This window comes from Diaporthe amygdali (genome assembly GCF_026229845.1).
Source record: "Diaporthe amygdali strain CAA958 chromosome Unknown NODE_10_length_1141467_cov_65_626103, whole genome shotgun sequence".
In the NCBI taxonomy this organism is placed as follows: Eukaryota; Fungi; Ascomycota; class Sordariomycetes; order Diaporthales; family Diaporthaceae; genus Diaporthe; species Diaporthe amygdali.
The window spans coordinates 896,776-912,197 of NW_026517030.1; the positions used below are offsets into that span (position 1 = coordinate 896,776).

The 15,422-nt window shown below is 52.8% G+C and overlaps 2 protein-coding genes across 2 annotated transcripts; both read right to left on the reverse strand.

The window, feature by feature from the left end:
• Positions 1–475: 475 nt before the first annotated feature.
• J7T55_009239 (uncharacterized protein) lies at positions 476–2,407 on the reverse strand (the record flags this gene model as incomplete). Its single annotated transcript, XM_053142184.1, has 1 exon — positions 476–2,407. The coding sequence occupies one exon, from the start codon at positions 2,405–2,407 to the stop codon at positions 476–478; it is 1,932 nt and encodes a 643-aa protein (XP_052995080.1).
• A 2,823-nt stretch (positions 2,408–5,230) lies between these two features.
• Positions 5,231–13,485, reverse strand: J7T55_009240 (uncharacterized protein; the record flags this gene model as incomplete). The annotated part of the gene is made up of 12 exons (XM_053142186.1): positions 5,231–5,307; positions 5,398–5,454; positions 5,546–7,668; positions 7,730–7,781; positions 7,848–8,420; positions 8,483–8,700; positions 8,779–8,891; positions 8,951–9,170; positions 9,227–9,524; positions 9,573–9,903; positions 9,958–13,169; positions 13,269–13,485. 12 exons carry the CDS (start codon positions 13,483–13,485, stop codon positions 5,231–5,233), a joined length of 7,491 nt encoding a protein of 2,496 aa, XP_052995081.1.
• Between the last annotated feature and the right edge of the window lie 1,937 nt (positions 13,486–15,422).

Here is a 15,422-nt window from a genome sequence, read left to right on the forward strand (position 1 = left end):
TGCGGCTGCATCTAATGAAAAAAAACATTCACAAATCACAAGCTGTCTAACCTCTGTGATTCCTTTTGGCTAAGAGCATGTATATCTGAGGCTATTGGTTAATATAAGGCCGTGACAGAACTTGACCTACTGTCGCAATCGTAGGGAGCTTAATCTATCTGGAGGACAGATCACTGCACAAACACAAGACACTAGTTAGAGCTTATGCACAAATGTGACGTGCCAGTCAGTGCACCAGCTGAGACTTTTGAGAAGGAATATATCATTCGAAACTCCGACCATATGCCATGCAAGTATCTAATCCAGTGATGGTGGTATCTTTATCTGAGAGAATTCATAACGTCATGCACCGCCTTGCGTCCCTGAACGCTCCGCAGTTTCAGTAATACAAGAAGTCTAATTTACATATACATCATTTACTCCCCCCCTTCCCCCCCTTTCCCCCTGAGTCCTGCCCAGTGGTTTAGACCTCTGCTCAACAAGTCTCCACGGCGGCAGTCTTGAACTTGAACGGGTCGCTGACCATCAGGAAACCCCACTCGCCCCTCGTGATGGGCGAGAGGTCGTCGGCCCCGTTCGGCGTCACCGGCCCCAGGCGCTGCGGCGACTGGCCCCAGGACGAGCTCCTCCGGTGGTGGCGCCAGGAGTAGCCGGTGCCGGTGCTCCCCCGCTGCTTGTTGCTGAGCATCTCGTCGATGGACCCGCCGACCCAGAAGGTTGCGCTTGTGGCCGTCGGCGGGGGCCGGGCGGTCAGGTCGCCGTCCTCGAAGTCTGTGATGTCGCCGTCGTCATCGGCGGCGATCTCAATCTTGATGTCGCCCTCCACGTCGCTCGTCGATGGTCCTGCTGTGGGGGGCTTCTTCTGGAATGCACCGGGCATTGGTGTCACCTTCCGTTTCGACGGGAGCGATGGGAATGATGTCTGCAGCTTTAGTGTGGGCAGCGCTGCTTTCGGTGAGGCCCTCGGCGAGTATTGTGGTTTGGGGCGCTGTACCAAAATCTCCATATGGGTTTCTGTTGTTGTGGTGTCCTGCACCTCCTCCGTGCCCTGGACTTTCGTGGGAGTTTTATCGTTGTCAACCTCTGTTGCATTATCTCCGGTATTCAACTTGTGAATGGGCATATGTATGCTGTCTTTCACCACTGGTGTCCCAGGAAGGTCGGTCACGTCCTCGTCCACCACAGGGGAAGAGGTCTCCGGGACTCTGTTCTGAGGCGAAAGTGGCTGGTTCGCCGAAGACGAGATCTCGCCGAAGCTTGGAATACATGGGATGGCATGGGGGACAACCATTCCAAACCTCGCGTCGGGCTTGGGAGGCGGCGTAGGTGGGATTGTTCTGGTTGGGTCCCCTTGATGTATGACCAAATCGTTCTCAATCCCGGTTTCTTTGGTGACACCGCCATATGCCCGGCAATACATCTTCATCACACCATCCAAGGCTGCGTCGCTAACAGGGCCCAGCCACTCATAGGATCTGACCAGCCTGCTCTTCAGCAATCGTCGGCGCCCGCCAGATGACGACAAGACGTACCGCCGTAACTCATCCACGGCATCTTCTAATCGGAAATCGCTTCCAGGCTCATGCATCGAGGAGGCGTAGCGTGCCAGTGCGCTCTTGAACGTGTACAGGTGGTCCAGTGACAGTACGGTTAGGCCTTCAGATGAAAATAGAAGCTCATTCTGGAGAATGGAGCGATGGATGACATCTGAAGGAATCTTATGAGCAGATGGATCATGAGCGACAAGTGGAGTGCTCAGGTGAAATTTGCGAGTGGCGCGTTCCAGAGTGGTCTTGACGACTCTCTCTGCCCGCGTGGTCAGAGATGCAGTATGGATGAGCTGGAAATCGGGGTCCAGAGTCTCCGGTGAACCACCAGTTGAATATGTAGTGGTGGAGGAAGCCGTCATCGTGGAGGCTGGGGTTGCGGGTGTTCTGGGAGTGGCAGGAGTTCTAGGTGTCGCAGGCGTTCTGGGAGTGATCGGGGTACTCGGCGACATTGGCCATAGCAGCGATGCCAGCGAGGGCTTCTTTGGCAGCGCAGCAATTGTCTTGCTCCGTTTTGGAATCTTGAAGTCTGGCTCCTCGGTATTGGCCGAGTGGTGTTGTGTCTTTGACCGCACCAGCGACTTGAAGGTGGAGAACCCCGGCGTCCGGGGCACGACATCAGGAGTCTGTGGCGGCGTCATGGTGACCACCGGGTCATCCAATGTCGTCGCCGCATGACTGTCGTCCACGGTCTGAGTTTCTCTCCGTGTGACAACTAGGGTTATATGTAGCCCCTTCCTGGCGAGTCTTTTGGACGTGTACTCGAATACTGGGTTGTAGCAGGACGGCAGATGATGTGCGTCGAGGATGGAGGTGCCCGCCTCAAGGGGCGAGGAAATTCTAAGGCTCTTGAGATCCATGATATCTGAAGATGGACCAGGAGGCAAAGGATGGGCGGCAGGTGTGTTCCCTTTTATGAGGGCAACTAGGTATCGTATCGATGGACTGAGAAGAGAGACGCCGCTGAGGACTGGACTGAGGCTTGCCCAGCAAGACCCGTGTATACCTTGACATGCAAGGAAGAAACAAACAAACAAGTAAGCAGAGAATGAGAGTGCGAGTGATTTAATCACAAAGAAATATCTACTATGTCTAAAGCAGATGTGGCTTGAGAGTGAAGCTGTTGATCGTGTGCACTATCCACCATGGGGAGGCATCTCCAGATATATGTAGATCTAGTTTCGAAACATGCTGACATGCAGACGGGTAGGCTGTCGGCAGACACACAAACCTGAAACAGCAGATCTCGAAACACACCTTGATAGCTTCGGGCAAAAGAACAAGCAATGGCAGGTCCGTGGTCCAACCTACCGGAGTCGAGTGATGGACATGTTTCTTTTTTTAGGCCCCATGTGCGGTGTATAGGGGCCCGGGTGCAGCGTGACAATGTGATGAGATAATTACTAGATATCTAGAGGCAAGGTGACGGATGTGGATCTTTCCCGGTTTCTTGTTTGCGTTCTCTATAGGCTGGAATACATTATACAATGTACAACAGACCTGGACATAGATGCAGTTCGAAGGGGGGGGATATCGTGAGGAGGGGCGGCCGAGGCCCATATAACGCGGGGTAATCAGAGTTGGCACGGTACTGATTTGGATATGTAGCAATGTGACTTGGTCAGGCCTGGCTTGCATAGTCAAAATGCCGTCTCCATGGCCAACGGGTGACGTGAAGAAAGTGGAAGAGAACTCGCGAGGCAGAGAGTCAAGACGGCACTTTTGATGACTTGCAGCTCTAGCACGGCGCTTACAGGCTATTTTCGGGCAGCCGACTGTTGGAGCAGCCAATCATCAAGCTAGAAGTGGAGGAGCACAGTGACGAGCGGGGGGACGTGCCCTTGTTGACTGGGTGTCGACATATCTTTATTTTTAGAGCCCGTCCCCAACGTCCTCAACGACACCGCTTATACCTCGCTCTCATATCTCTCTCAACTACCCCCTCGCCCCTCGGTGCTGTACCAATTGAGCAAATAACAATCTCCTGAGGGCTAACCGCCCGGGCTAGACGGGATTGAACAACTCATATATCCACTCGGAGGCGATTCTTTCATTTCCATCTTTAGAACCACGACAAGGACGAACCGACGGACAGTTGCCACGGAAGTGAAGCACGCCGAGCACGGACAACGCCGATGGTCTGCGAGATCAGCATCTCAATGTTGTGTGGATGTGCTGATTCTCTGTGTCGGATGCGGCCATGGCTCCCATACATCCAAGATCTGCAAGGAACTGAAGTCAAAAGTTGAGAGAAGGGACTGGCTGGCGAATTACAACCGTCACAGGTCCGAGCCTAAGGTGACATACAACTTCGCGAGCATAGGTCATCCGGCCTCAAGAGCGGCCCGCGGCCGACGGGGCCAGAAATATCGGGCCAAGGCACCGTGTCTGTCATCGTTAACTTAGGAGCAACCTGCCAGTCATGACAAGTCGGAGTAGACCAATGCTCGAGCTGGGTTTGGTTTCATACATGACAGTCCTGGCCCAACCTCCGTGGTCGTTGTCATTGTCAGGAACCGGGAACGCTTTCAACCCTGCGACCCTCCCCGGGACTTCGTCCAAACATTGGCTGGGTGACCGTATATCCTAATTATATTCTCGTAGCATGACCACTGGCATTGTGAAATAGCTGTTTCCAGCCATGATCCTCCATCTGATCGTCCTATTCCTGGCTCAATGTTACCAACTCTCGTAACATGTCCAGAGCTCCTTGCTCGCGAGCAACTTTGCTCACCGCGAATATCTAAATCGCCACCAAAAGACCATCGTAGAAAGAATTAAGCGCCCATCGCTCTCAAATCCCCACTGGTCTCCAGTCCCAAATATAGCAACAACCTCCCCGAATGGGCCGTCACAGAGAAACCCCCCCTGAGATTCTGCTCTACGCCTTCGCGCCTGGCCAGAATTTTATTCTCGATACGCCGGAGCTGGTGAATCCGGAGACGATAAATCAGAGTCTGTGCGCTGCGGCTTGCAAATATATCGGCGATGTCGTCGTCGGGCAATGTCCGTGCCCGCGGAGGGCTGGCTCGCGTCTCAAACCACGCACCCACTTCAGACATTTTAGGCACTGCATGCATAGACTTTTCCTGTGCCCTAAGAAGTCGGCAGTTTGATTCAGTACACACCTCGTGGGCAAGAAGAAGCGCTGCGAGTCTTCTTCCCTTGTGGGCCTCTGCTCTGCGCTTCCTTCAGGTCTCGAGGCCTGGACCTTGCTCCAACTGCTGCCCATACCCACAAACTTCCATCACTGAGGTCGATCGAGTCACTTGTACACACCCATCGAACTCCTTCGGTCGTCAAAATTTCATGAATACCAATAATTCCAGTCCGCATGGACCATTGATGTGTGTCATCATGCCCGGCCACCTATTTGGCCCTGTATCCCTGACGCCAGCACGCCATTAAGCTATGCCAATCCCTTAAACATTTGACCTGAACTCCTGATGTGAGGGTAGGCCGTTTCGTCTATCGTCGCTCGCGGCACGTGGTTGGAAAAACAACCTATTCCTGCTTGGCCAAGCTCCGTTCTGGCCTCCTAATCGCAAATGATGTAAACACCTATCACAAGCAGATACACACGAACGTGACTGCCTCAAGAACCCTTGATCTCTCAACGTCTCTGTGATCGTAGCTTGCTGGTCACAGTATATCTCAAAGACAGCCACACACCACTAGGGGTCCTAGGAGTCCACATCCCTGATGTCATCGTCTCCAAGGCTGTCCATCTGGTCGGACGATGCCACAGAGTTCTCCCAATCTTGAAAAGGTGGAAGCGTCAGCTCTCGGTACTGTGGAGGGAAAGAAGGCACGGGTAAGCTGAGAAGGGAAGAGTCGCTGTCAGACATACCAGAACCGTCGTCCTCCAGGTCGTCGACGCTCAGTCTTCGAAGGCTATCCAGGATGACTAAAATAAGAAACGGTCAGTACCAATAGCATCATATAGACCGGTCCGCCAGATATTAGGTGGTTTCGACTTGTGGTTATTGTAAACGTACCTTGGCGTTCTCTGAAGAACTTCAGGCTTTCACCAGCCGCCTCGTCAACGGCACCGAAAAAGCCGCCACACTGCTCAAATACGCCCTGTAGCACCACGACAGTCTGTGCCGGGACCGAGGTACCACGCTTGATGTAATTTTCATGAACGTAATGCAGACACTCTGTTCCGACGCGCCTCGCACTGCGCACGACCGCCTCAGCTCGTTCTTGGCCCCCATGCTTCTCTTCAAAAGTCGGATCCGGACCATGTCGAAAGACCTTCTCATGTAGCACTTGCTTGACCTCATTGCTGATATTGTGGTCGTAGTGTGCCAGTAGACCGGGCATCCAAAGTGGCAGGTATTCAAGACACTGCATGTGGATCGCTTGCTTAGTCTCGCCAGAATTCTCTCGATTGCCATCGATCACTGCATTGTTGGTGAAGAAGCCCAATACCGCCTTGGGCTCACTGTTCGCCAAAATGTTGCTGTTTCTGGCTATGTGCTCAATGAGCCTGTCGATATTCGCCGGCTCACGGCTGAGATGACAGTACAGCGCCGCCACCCGAAGATACGGAGCATGAACGAGAAAAGACTGCTGGACCTGGGTATTAATCATTAAGGTCTCCAGAATGTCCTCCTCAAGTGACCAGTCCCGCTTCAGAAGGTTCGAAAAGATGGCGTCTGTGGCCTCTGGGTTCTGGTTGATGTAGATGAGCTTGTCCAGGAATATGCTGCAGCCCCCATCCCATTTCTGTTCCATCTGAGTTACTTCAGACACGATCAGCCGGAGTGGTGACTCAGGATCCTTGAGGTATCTATCCTCGCGCACGGCGTGAGTGCTGACTGGGTTGTCCACAGTGACTGACGCAAATATGATACTTAGCAAATCCATGATGCTCGAAAACGAGGGTGGCCTATTCTGTCTTCTAGCCAAGGTGTTGCTCAGCCTGGCGAACTGCTGATCCAATTCCTGGTGTGACAGATTTTCCGCCACGATAATAAGTATCGTCTTGTACAGGAAGTTGTAACCCGTGAAAGCCAGAAGCTCCTCTTTGCCAAGGGCTACGAATCTGGCCATAAGATGGAAAACCTCGAACCATGACCTAAGGTGGGTGTGGAAATTGTCCCATAATGTCTCGAACATGGCGCACACTCCAGAGACAACGTTGTCTTCGAAGTTGTCCAGTCTGATAGGAGATGTTGTATGAGCGTAGTAATTTCCTGGAAATGCTGCCTTGATGGATTGCAGAGCTATCATGAGCAGATCTGATACGGATTGCCGGACCTCTGGCTCCGCGTTTCGCTGTACCAGGCTCCTAAAAGACTCGTGCCGATCGCTGAAGTATTCGTAGACGACAAAAGCGCAATGTGCACAAGAAGCAGCCATCTCTTTCAATCGTTGCACTAATCTCTGAGCATCGGGGATATCCTTCGCCCTGGCAGCAACTTGATCGAGGTGACCAAGCGCCATCTCGACCGCTGAGGTCTCGGCCTCGTGGAACTCGGAACAAGCTCCCCCGTTCAATCCAATCATGTGCTCTATGGCACCGTCCACGAGCCGGATGTGGTGGGGATCAAACAGGCAGTGCCTCTGTATCAGCCGTAAATTGTCCTCTCTGATAGCGTTTGTGAGTATCGCAGGCATGGAGGCTTGAACCGGGCTCGACGACAATGACTGCTGTAGCTCATGATTCTTTTTCTGCAGGGCCGAAGAGCGTTCGTAGAATAGCATGTAGGCACAGTAGTTCTTCTCATATGTAACGCCGCCAGCATCCCAGGAAGGCTCCGTACCACCATAGCAAGAAGCCTCCATTTTCAAGGGGTTCCAGGGCGTCACGGTGTCATCGTTGAATTCGAACCAGTCCTGGTTTGCACGGGATGTCGGCCGCTCTCGGATGAAGCTGTAATAATGTCCGGACTCTGCCGTGCCAGCGTGGACAAGAACACCAACCAGCTCAAACCAGTCCTCGGAGGAGCCTGCTGCTGGATTGCCGAGGTGCTCGATCGTGTATGGCCGCATGTCAATGCGATCTGGGAACGCGAAGTAGTCATTTATCTTGTTGCGTGCCAGAGTCCTCAGGTTGAAATCGAAGCGCTTCAGATGGAAGATCAGGGAGTCGGGAACTTCCTTCAGGCATGACCTAAACTTTTGTTAGCAAAGTTTTAGTGAAGAATGGGGACGGGGAAAGGAGACAAGCATACCGCCTAACCGCATCGACATGTCGACCGCAAGTGGTGCAGTTGTACTTGTTGTCTGCCAAGAGTAATCAGCTCATTGAGTTCAACGGAAAAGCCCTGGGCTAATTGTTTCTGGCCTTACCCCCTTCCATGTGCTCCCCATCAACATATGCGTCAAGACTCTCCAACAAGTCCTTCTTGCCTTTGATGTCGCATTGAATAGCAGAGAATGGCTCCATCACCTCCGAGAGGTGTTCGCACTCTTTCGACTTGGTTTGTGTTACTAGTTGTCCGCCGTAGAAAGATCGAAATCGTTGTATTGCCTCCTCAGAACGCAATTGGCCTTCCCACCTGTCATTGAGTAGATTGAAGAATTCCTCAACATCCATTTGATTGTGAATGTTGATCAGATCGTCGTCATAGGTCTTGATGCTGGCCACAAAAGCCTCAGGGTCTACGAATCGGCGATGGCTGCTTTGGAGTTGACCAAACATGCGTTGTGTGTGGTAAAGCAGAGACTGAGTCTTATCTCCACCACCAACTGCAGCGCTGAGCATGAACTTTCGGAAATCAATGTTCATGAACAACTGTGTGCAAAGAGAATTCAAGTAGCAAGTGTTGGACAAGTTTCTCAGGCCTGCATAGCCACAGTGGGATCTGATAGCCTTGAATCTCTCGAAGTTGTTGATCGGAAGATCGTATTGATACGGAAGGCCTGAAGGAAATAGTTAGCTTCAGAAGTGTGGGAGACGGAGCGTGCTGTAGGGCGAATCAGACCATCTTCAATTTCATCATTAGTTGAGCATGAAACCAGTGACTTGAGGTCCTCTATGAGCTGGTGGATCTGTCCTGGACTTCTTGCCGAGACTCTCAGAATGATATCAATGAGTTGGCACCGGCTGGACTCATTGAAGATCACATCGCCCTGCCAAAGAGGGTTGGAACTTGACCAGCGGCGCGGGAACAGATGATGCCAGAACAATTGTGTCACGAAGCTAGAGCAGGGACAGTCAGTGTCTGGTCTGGGGACAGTTTTTAAAGTTGAGACGACACCCGTTCCAACAAGGCCTTACCTGGGAGGTAGCATCTCCACATCAATATGCTCATGAATGTCGCACAAGATGAAATGCAGCAGGCCTACAAGGCCCTGAGCTGCCAAATCCACAGCGCCAGGCTGTATGATATCCTGTACAGTAATATGTCAGCAAATAAGCGATCTGAATTCACGGGGTCGGGGCTGCCAACCTCCTGGGGCTTATAGTCCAAAAGCAGTCGGCTCAAGAATTGGATTGTTCTGGGCAAGTTAAGCACATTTGACTTTGCCTCCTTCATTGACTTGAACAGAGCAACTGCAAGCTGGAAGAGCTCCAAACACGTCGCGGGCTGCTTGAGACCATATGGTATCAGATCAATCAAAAGAGTCCAGAAGTAGTCCCGAAATACTGGTTCAGCAGCAGCTGAGGGGCTAAACACAAGAGGGTCAGCTTCGCTAATCGCAATTTATGGACGGAAGGGCCATACCTCAGAAGGTGAACTGTCTTCTCGCCAATTGCCAGCGCGGTCGACTTTCTCAAGGTACCTCTAGGGTCATCAAGAAGTAGTTTCTTCACGACGGATTTGACGTCAGCCCGAGAGCACAACTCAGCCCAGAGCTCTACTCTCAAGGAACATGTGTCCAAAATGGCTTGGAAAGTGACCGTGAGCAGGCTCGTGCAAGACGTCGTTGGATGTGCGGTCATGCAAAAAGACATGATATCGACCAGTCTCTCCAATAATGTAATGTCGAGGCACTCAGGCACGGATGGAGCCCGCAGAGGATCTATACCAGTTAGCTAAGAAACAATGGAACACACTCGGGCCAACACACCTTTCAGAATAGAGAGAAGCTGCTCCACAAGTTTCGACGCAAGCCTGATTCTCAATTCTTCACTGGAGTTTTGATCGGCTACGTCGGGGTCGGAGATCGCCCAAACTACCAACCTCAGGGCTCGTGCCAACGCATTGTTGTAAGATCCATGTTCATTGTTGGACTTCGCCAGAGAGAACTGTATGCTGAGGTACTCTTGAATTGCGTAGACCGCATACAGAGATTTCAATGGTTGGGCGACGGGGAAAACTTGTTGGTAATTGGGTGTCTCCTGGTCAAGGCTTGCAAGTATACGGTCGTCCACGGGTAGCGTGTTGAGAAAAGCATATACCTGCAATATCTATTAGATGCAGCAAATTTCAGAAAGGGCAAGCGATCACCTTACCTCAGTCGCCAGTGTCTCCTCCAATCCCAGGAAATGCCACAGCTCTTCGAAGTGCCTCAGGATCTCTATCTCCACGGCAGAAGCTCCGGGCCTTACCTGGAGGGGCTGGTCGATGGTGTCTGACTCACGTTTGACGAGAATGAGTCCTTCACAAATTTGAAGCTCGTCCAGAGATCTGCAAATGTCCTGCTCCGACGGCGTGAGGGCTTGTCCCTTGTAGTACAGACGATAATTGTCAAAGCCGGTTGCATCACGAATACTGGCCAGCAAAGATCCAGCCGTATTCGCTTTGCCTATCGGCAAGGGCTTCACCTCGGTCTGCCTGTCCCCATCGAACGACTGGAATTTCAGCTCAGCCGATGCCCCTTGAACATCAATGTTCTTGGGCAACACCAGCGATCGCATGTCTGGGGTGGAGAACTGCGAAGCTGCATGGTAATGCTCGTTGAAAGCTCGGAGGATTTGGAGAGAGCGGCTGAAGAGGAGTCTCTGATCTTGTAACTCGCTCCCATTGGACGTGACGTCCATCGCATCAATTTCATCTCCGGCCGCTGTCAAGCGTTTCGCCGCCAAGGATAATTGCTCCAAGCACCGGTTGACCAAAGCAAGGTGAACTTTTCGTGCTCGGTGGCTCGAAAAGTGCTGGATACAGCGGCTGTCAATGTAAACACCTTTGACAAGCGCCCTTATCGCCGGCTGCTCGATCGTGTCGGTGGGTGCAGTGAGAGCGATCTTCCACAGATGTTCGATAGCCAGGTGCTCCCGTGAATCATCGTCGTCGAGAACAACACTGTCCTTGTCATCTACGAGCCGACTGATCTTCTGAAGAGCAAAATCCAGGCTACCTTCGCAAAACAACTCTGGCGCCAGTGTGGGCAGGTACACATCGAAACAGGTCTCCAGGAACGGGTTGTCGTGACGACCTCCCAGTGCAGAATTGAGACTTTGCCAGCCGCAGTTGCGATCTTCCTGAGATGCTGCGTGCTTTCCGACCAAAAGTTCCCACAATGTCGACCCAAGCTCTCCCCGAATGGCTTCTGGCTGGTGGTTGATGATGTTGGTGAGCATATCCAGGCGAGGCTTGTTCTCCAAACCACTAAGCACGTGCAATTTCCCAGAATCTTGTCTGGTAGAGACTGCATGCTCAAACTCGTCGATGAGGAGTTTTGGCAAGTCGTGTTGTGAAGTGAGCAGCTGTAGCTCCCTAGCGATCGGTCGACACAAAAAGGCAAGACAGTGTATACTACCCAGTGTGAATGGCGTCTTTTGGGCAATGTCTCTCAAGCACTCCTGGTAGAGCAACGCTTTATCCTCATAGGACGGCCCGAACTTAAGGAGCTGAGCAATAGTCTGTGCGGCCCACCTGTGGACAACCTGATAGAACGGCGGCCCGAGAGCAGACGACTCCCTCAACAGCCGGAACATCAAGGAGTAGGGAAGAAGCTCCTGTACAGCATCGTGCTTTTGACAGAGCTGGTTGATAATGGCAACACAGAGTTCTTTGATTGTTGGGCTGAAAGCCTCGATCGGGACGGTCTGCATTTTGCGGCAGAAAGCGAGCAGGTCGGCCGCCGTAAAGAGATGGACGATATGGATGAACATCCCAGACAAGCTCTCTGATACGCCGGAGATCTGGCACGTCGTCATTGTCTGCCACATGAAGTCCAGGTGGTCTTCAGTAAAAGTATGCGACGCAAACAGAAATCCAATGATGTTACCGCTCGCAGTCGTTACCTCTGGATGACACGTTGGGCCCAAGATGTATGTAACGACGCCTGATTGTAACAAGGTGTTCGAAACATGACACAGAAGCGGCTGTTGGGAGGGTTCGATGCTGTGCCCTGAATGTTCCTTGAAGATGCGCACCAGATCTTGGCACATCATCTGTGCAGCCAGAAGCCTGAGTTGCATTTGGCTGGACATGATGAACTTTGTCAGAGTCTTGAGACGCCATTCGTCAACCATAACGTCGATTGAGAAAGCTCGAGGGATATCGGGGTGTTTGCGCTGATGCTCCATTATCGCGGTCGCTGCGTGCCCGCACTCCGCACGCAGACACAGGCGGCGGAGATTCGTGAGGACGAACATCGAGTTTTCAGCCACGTCTGCTTGAATCTGATTGACGCTCTTCTCAATACAAGCTTCGAGGGCCTGTGACATGGCCTCAGAGAGTTGGTAGCCCTGTTCCAGGAAAGTCACGCCTTCTTCAGGCTCTTGGGCGGGCTGAGATAGCTGCAGTCGCTCGCTGATGTCGCGAATCAAAAACGCGGCCAATTGCCCAACCAGGTGCAAGTTGTCAATCAGTCTCGGAATTCGGGGCACAAGAGAAGCCATGAGTTGGCCCAGGTGGAAAGGCGAGCAGTTTGGTGTATGAGAGCCGTAGACAGGAAATAACCGAAAGGTATCGATCAGTCCACTCATGTACTCAACTCCTAGAGGATCAGCGTCAATACAGTTCAAATTGCCTGTCTGACCCCCATATTCCATCAAGTACTGGTTGAGGAACATTATGTAGAGCGGCGAGGTGAGTTCTTGGTAGATATTCTCCCCAGCTTCGACGGATTGAAGCATCAGATGGTCGAGATCGATGAACAAAGCTGTCAACTTCGTGAAAGACTTGTGCAATTCAAAAACCAAACGCGAGAGCTGGGACCCTCGTGCAGGAGCACCCCTTCCTATGGAAGTGTTCTCCCATATCAGTCGCGGAAGTTCTCTCCAGAAATCACGATGCTGCTCATAATTTTGGAAGAGGATATAGGGAGCGCACTCCTGTGCCCAAGTCAGGTATTCTTCGATCCACCTGGAGAGCTTTGGGGCCGCCTCTCGATAGGTCGATATTGCGCCACATAAGTTCTGGAGAGCATCTGGCAGAGATTCGTCTTGACGGGCCGGGAATTCATGTACAGGGTCTGCGAGCTGGAGCTCAATATCCTGGAGTTCTGCTAGCTGCGAGGCGTCGTTGTCGTCCACGCTTTCTATAAGGGGTTCGTCGTTATCGTCGGCGTCCAAGGATGAAGAGTCCGCCGTAGCGAAGGGTGGCAGAGCGTTTGAGGAACCCAGGTCAGCATCCTCCACGCTAGCCCGAATGCCATTCTCGTAAATCGTATCGAGCTCTGCGTCGGCGTCCTTCAAGGATGTAGGTGACGAGGGTGTTGATCGCGGCGCGTGCTTCCTATTCTTCAAGTTCAGAGTGATCTTGGTTGGCTTGGACTCTGATACGGGCTGTGTTTGTTGCTGCTGGTGCTCGGGTGTTTGAGGCCTCGCAGGCGAAGAATCCATCGTCATTTTGATATCCCGGTCCACCGACTGACCTTGTATGTCGTCCTCTACAAGGCGGGCTGAACTATTGTGGGAGGACTTATCGGACTCGAGGGACCGGCTGCGCGAGGCACCGTTGAGAGAGGTGCGGCGTCGCTTGCGGGCCGAGGATCCGTCGTCGTCGTCGAATGGGTTCGGTCGGGTTGAGCAGGGCTCGGAGGAGACAGCACGTTCTCTCGATCCAACTGGGGAATTCGAAGCTCGGTCCATCTGGATTTGGCTTGCTGGCATGCGAGCTCAGTAAGCCTGGAGCCTCACAGAGTCACGGTTCTTGTGCGAGCCCTGGGCTGAGGGCAGCTCTGCTCGGATGGCTTCGATTTTAGCATGTGGGCTGGCAGCGTGGTATCGGATGAGGCAGATTGACGCAAGGGGAAGATGCGGATGTCAACAATGAGGCAATGAGGCACCCGCAGAGCGGCCCTGGCAGAGCTCACAAGGCTGAAGTGGGCTAGGTTTGCCTGCTTGTGGGGGCGTGGGAGGAATGACGGCACATGTGTTGTGGGTGGTGGTGATGGTGCTGGTGGCAGCAGCAGCGGTGGTGGCGGGGCTTTTCAGGGTGGAACAAGGAGAGGGTATTGCAAGTATGACCAAGAGTGGTGGAAATGAATGATGATGCTTGGGAAGAGCAGCCTGTGCTTTGTGCAGTCTTGTTCGTCGTTGACATTGATCCCATTTGGACTGCGTGTTGGTGGTGGGGTATGGAGATGGCGGGGTAGGGGTGCGTGTCTAGGACAGGCTCACCTTGCTGCTGGTGGTGGCGGTTCCAGAGGGAAGCTCTGGCAAGCAGCTCTCCTGGGTCCCTGCGACCCATCAAACGCCGACAGGTCTTGGGCAACCCTGAGGCACAAGGCCAGGACCGCTGGTAATTCACTACCTAGGTAGTGCTTGGTGAGGTATACTGGCTTATGATATGTGGATGTGTGAGGATGCCCAAGAGTGATTGATTGTCGTCGGAATGCCGTTCAAAAAATGGCAACCTGAAGATGCAGCCAGTCCCGACCTGGATGGTTTGGGTTGCTGTGTAAATTGTCCCGCGAGGGAGCTCTGGTGGAAACCTTCAAGGCTTGGTACGTAGGTAGCCCAGGGATTGTGGGTCGTGACAGCAGGGATCCTGGCAGGAGCTACTGCTGCAAGGACAAGCTCGCATGTACCTAGGCTGGCAGGTAGGCACCCAGACACCCAGAGCCACCTAACAACCTTGAAGCTACGGCAGCTTGGGTGCGATGTCCACAGGCTGCCAGACAGGGTGGGCTCTCGTTCTTTGCGAGTTTGCCCGTATCAGGTCTTGCCTTGTCTGTGCAGCTTGACATCACACACCATCATAGAGCTGGGGCAACACAGGAGATACATGAACACCTCTAGTCTTCGAGGCTTATTAGGCACTCCTGCAAGACTGTTAGAATTAAAGCAAGCTAGATGCCAAAGTACAGACAGCCCTATCCAGTACTCTATCTCACTACTGCTCGAATATCTATCTACTGGCAATGTTTGGCCACGCCGTTTTCAACTGGCCTATGCCAAACCCTCAGACCCAGTCCTCATTCTGGGGTGGTCCGCATACCACCCAGTCACCCAGTCCTTCTGTTCCTGTCCTCCGCGGCTCCGAAGGCCTGACGACCTTTCGGAGCTTCCGGCATTGGATCCACCATTGCCAACAGGTCGAGATATCGTCCAGACGCAGTTGCGTTCCTAACTGTAGCTGGTCCAGAGGGTTGCTCTCAGTCGGTCGGGGCCGCGCGGCCGCGCGATCAGAGCTTGGCTGAAAATGCCATCCATACCTGCGTGTACCTAGTTGTCCAGGTATTCCAAAGCCGGTCTTTCTTGTCAACCCGGTGAGATGCGAAGGCTTGATGCAGTCCAGCCTTTTCCCACCAAAGACACTTCAAGCCCAGGCACTATTCCATTTGGGCATGTGGATCATCCACTGTGCAGGGGCCTAAATGGAAATCATCGCGAGACGCGTTCTCGCGTCTGATAGACCCACAGCGGTGTGTATTTAAATATGCTGCCGTGCAAGATGCTGGGGAGGCCTTCTTTGTGACGCAAGATGTCGTTCAGCTGGACGTCCACGGGATTTGCGTACTACCGTCGCCCTCGGGTCCCCCGGAGCTCTGTGAGACTTGTTTCTTTCGCTCCGTCTCAGAGTC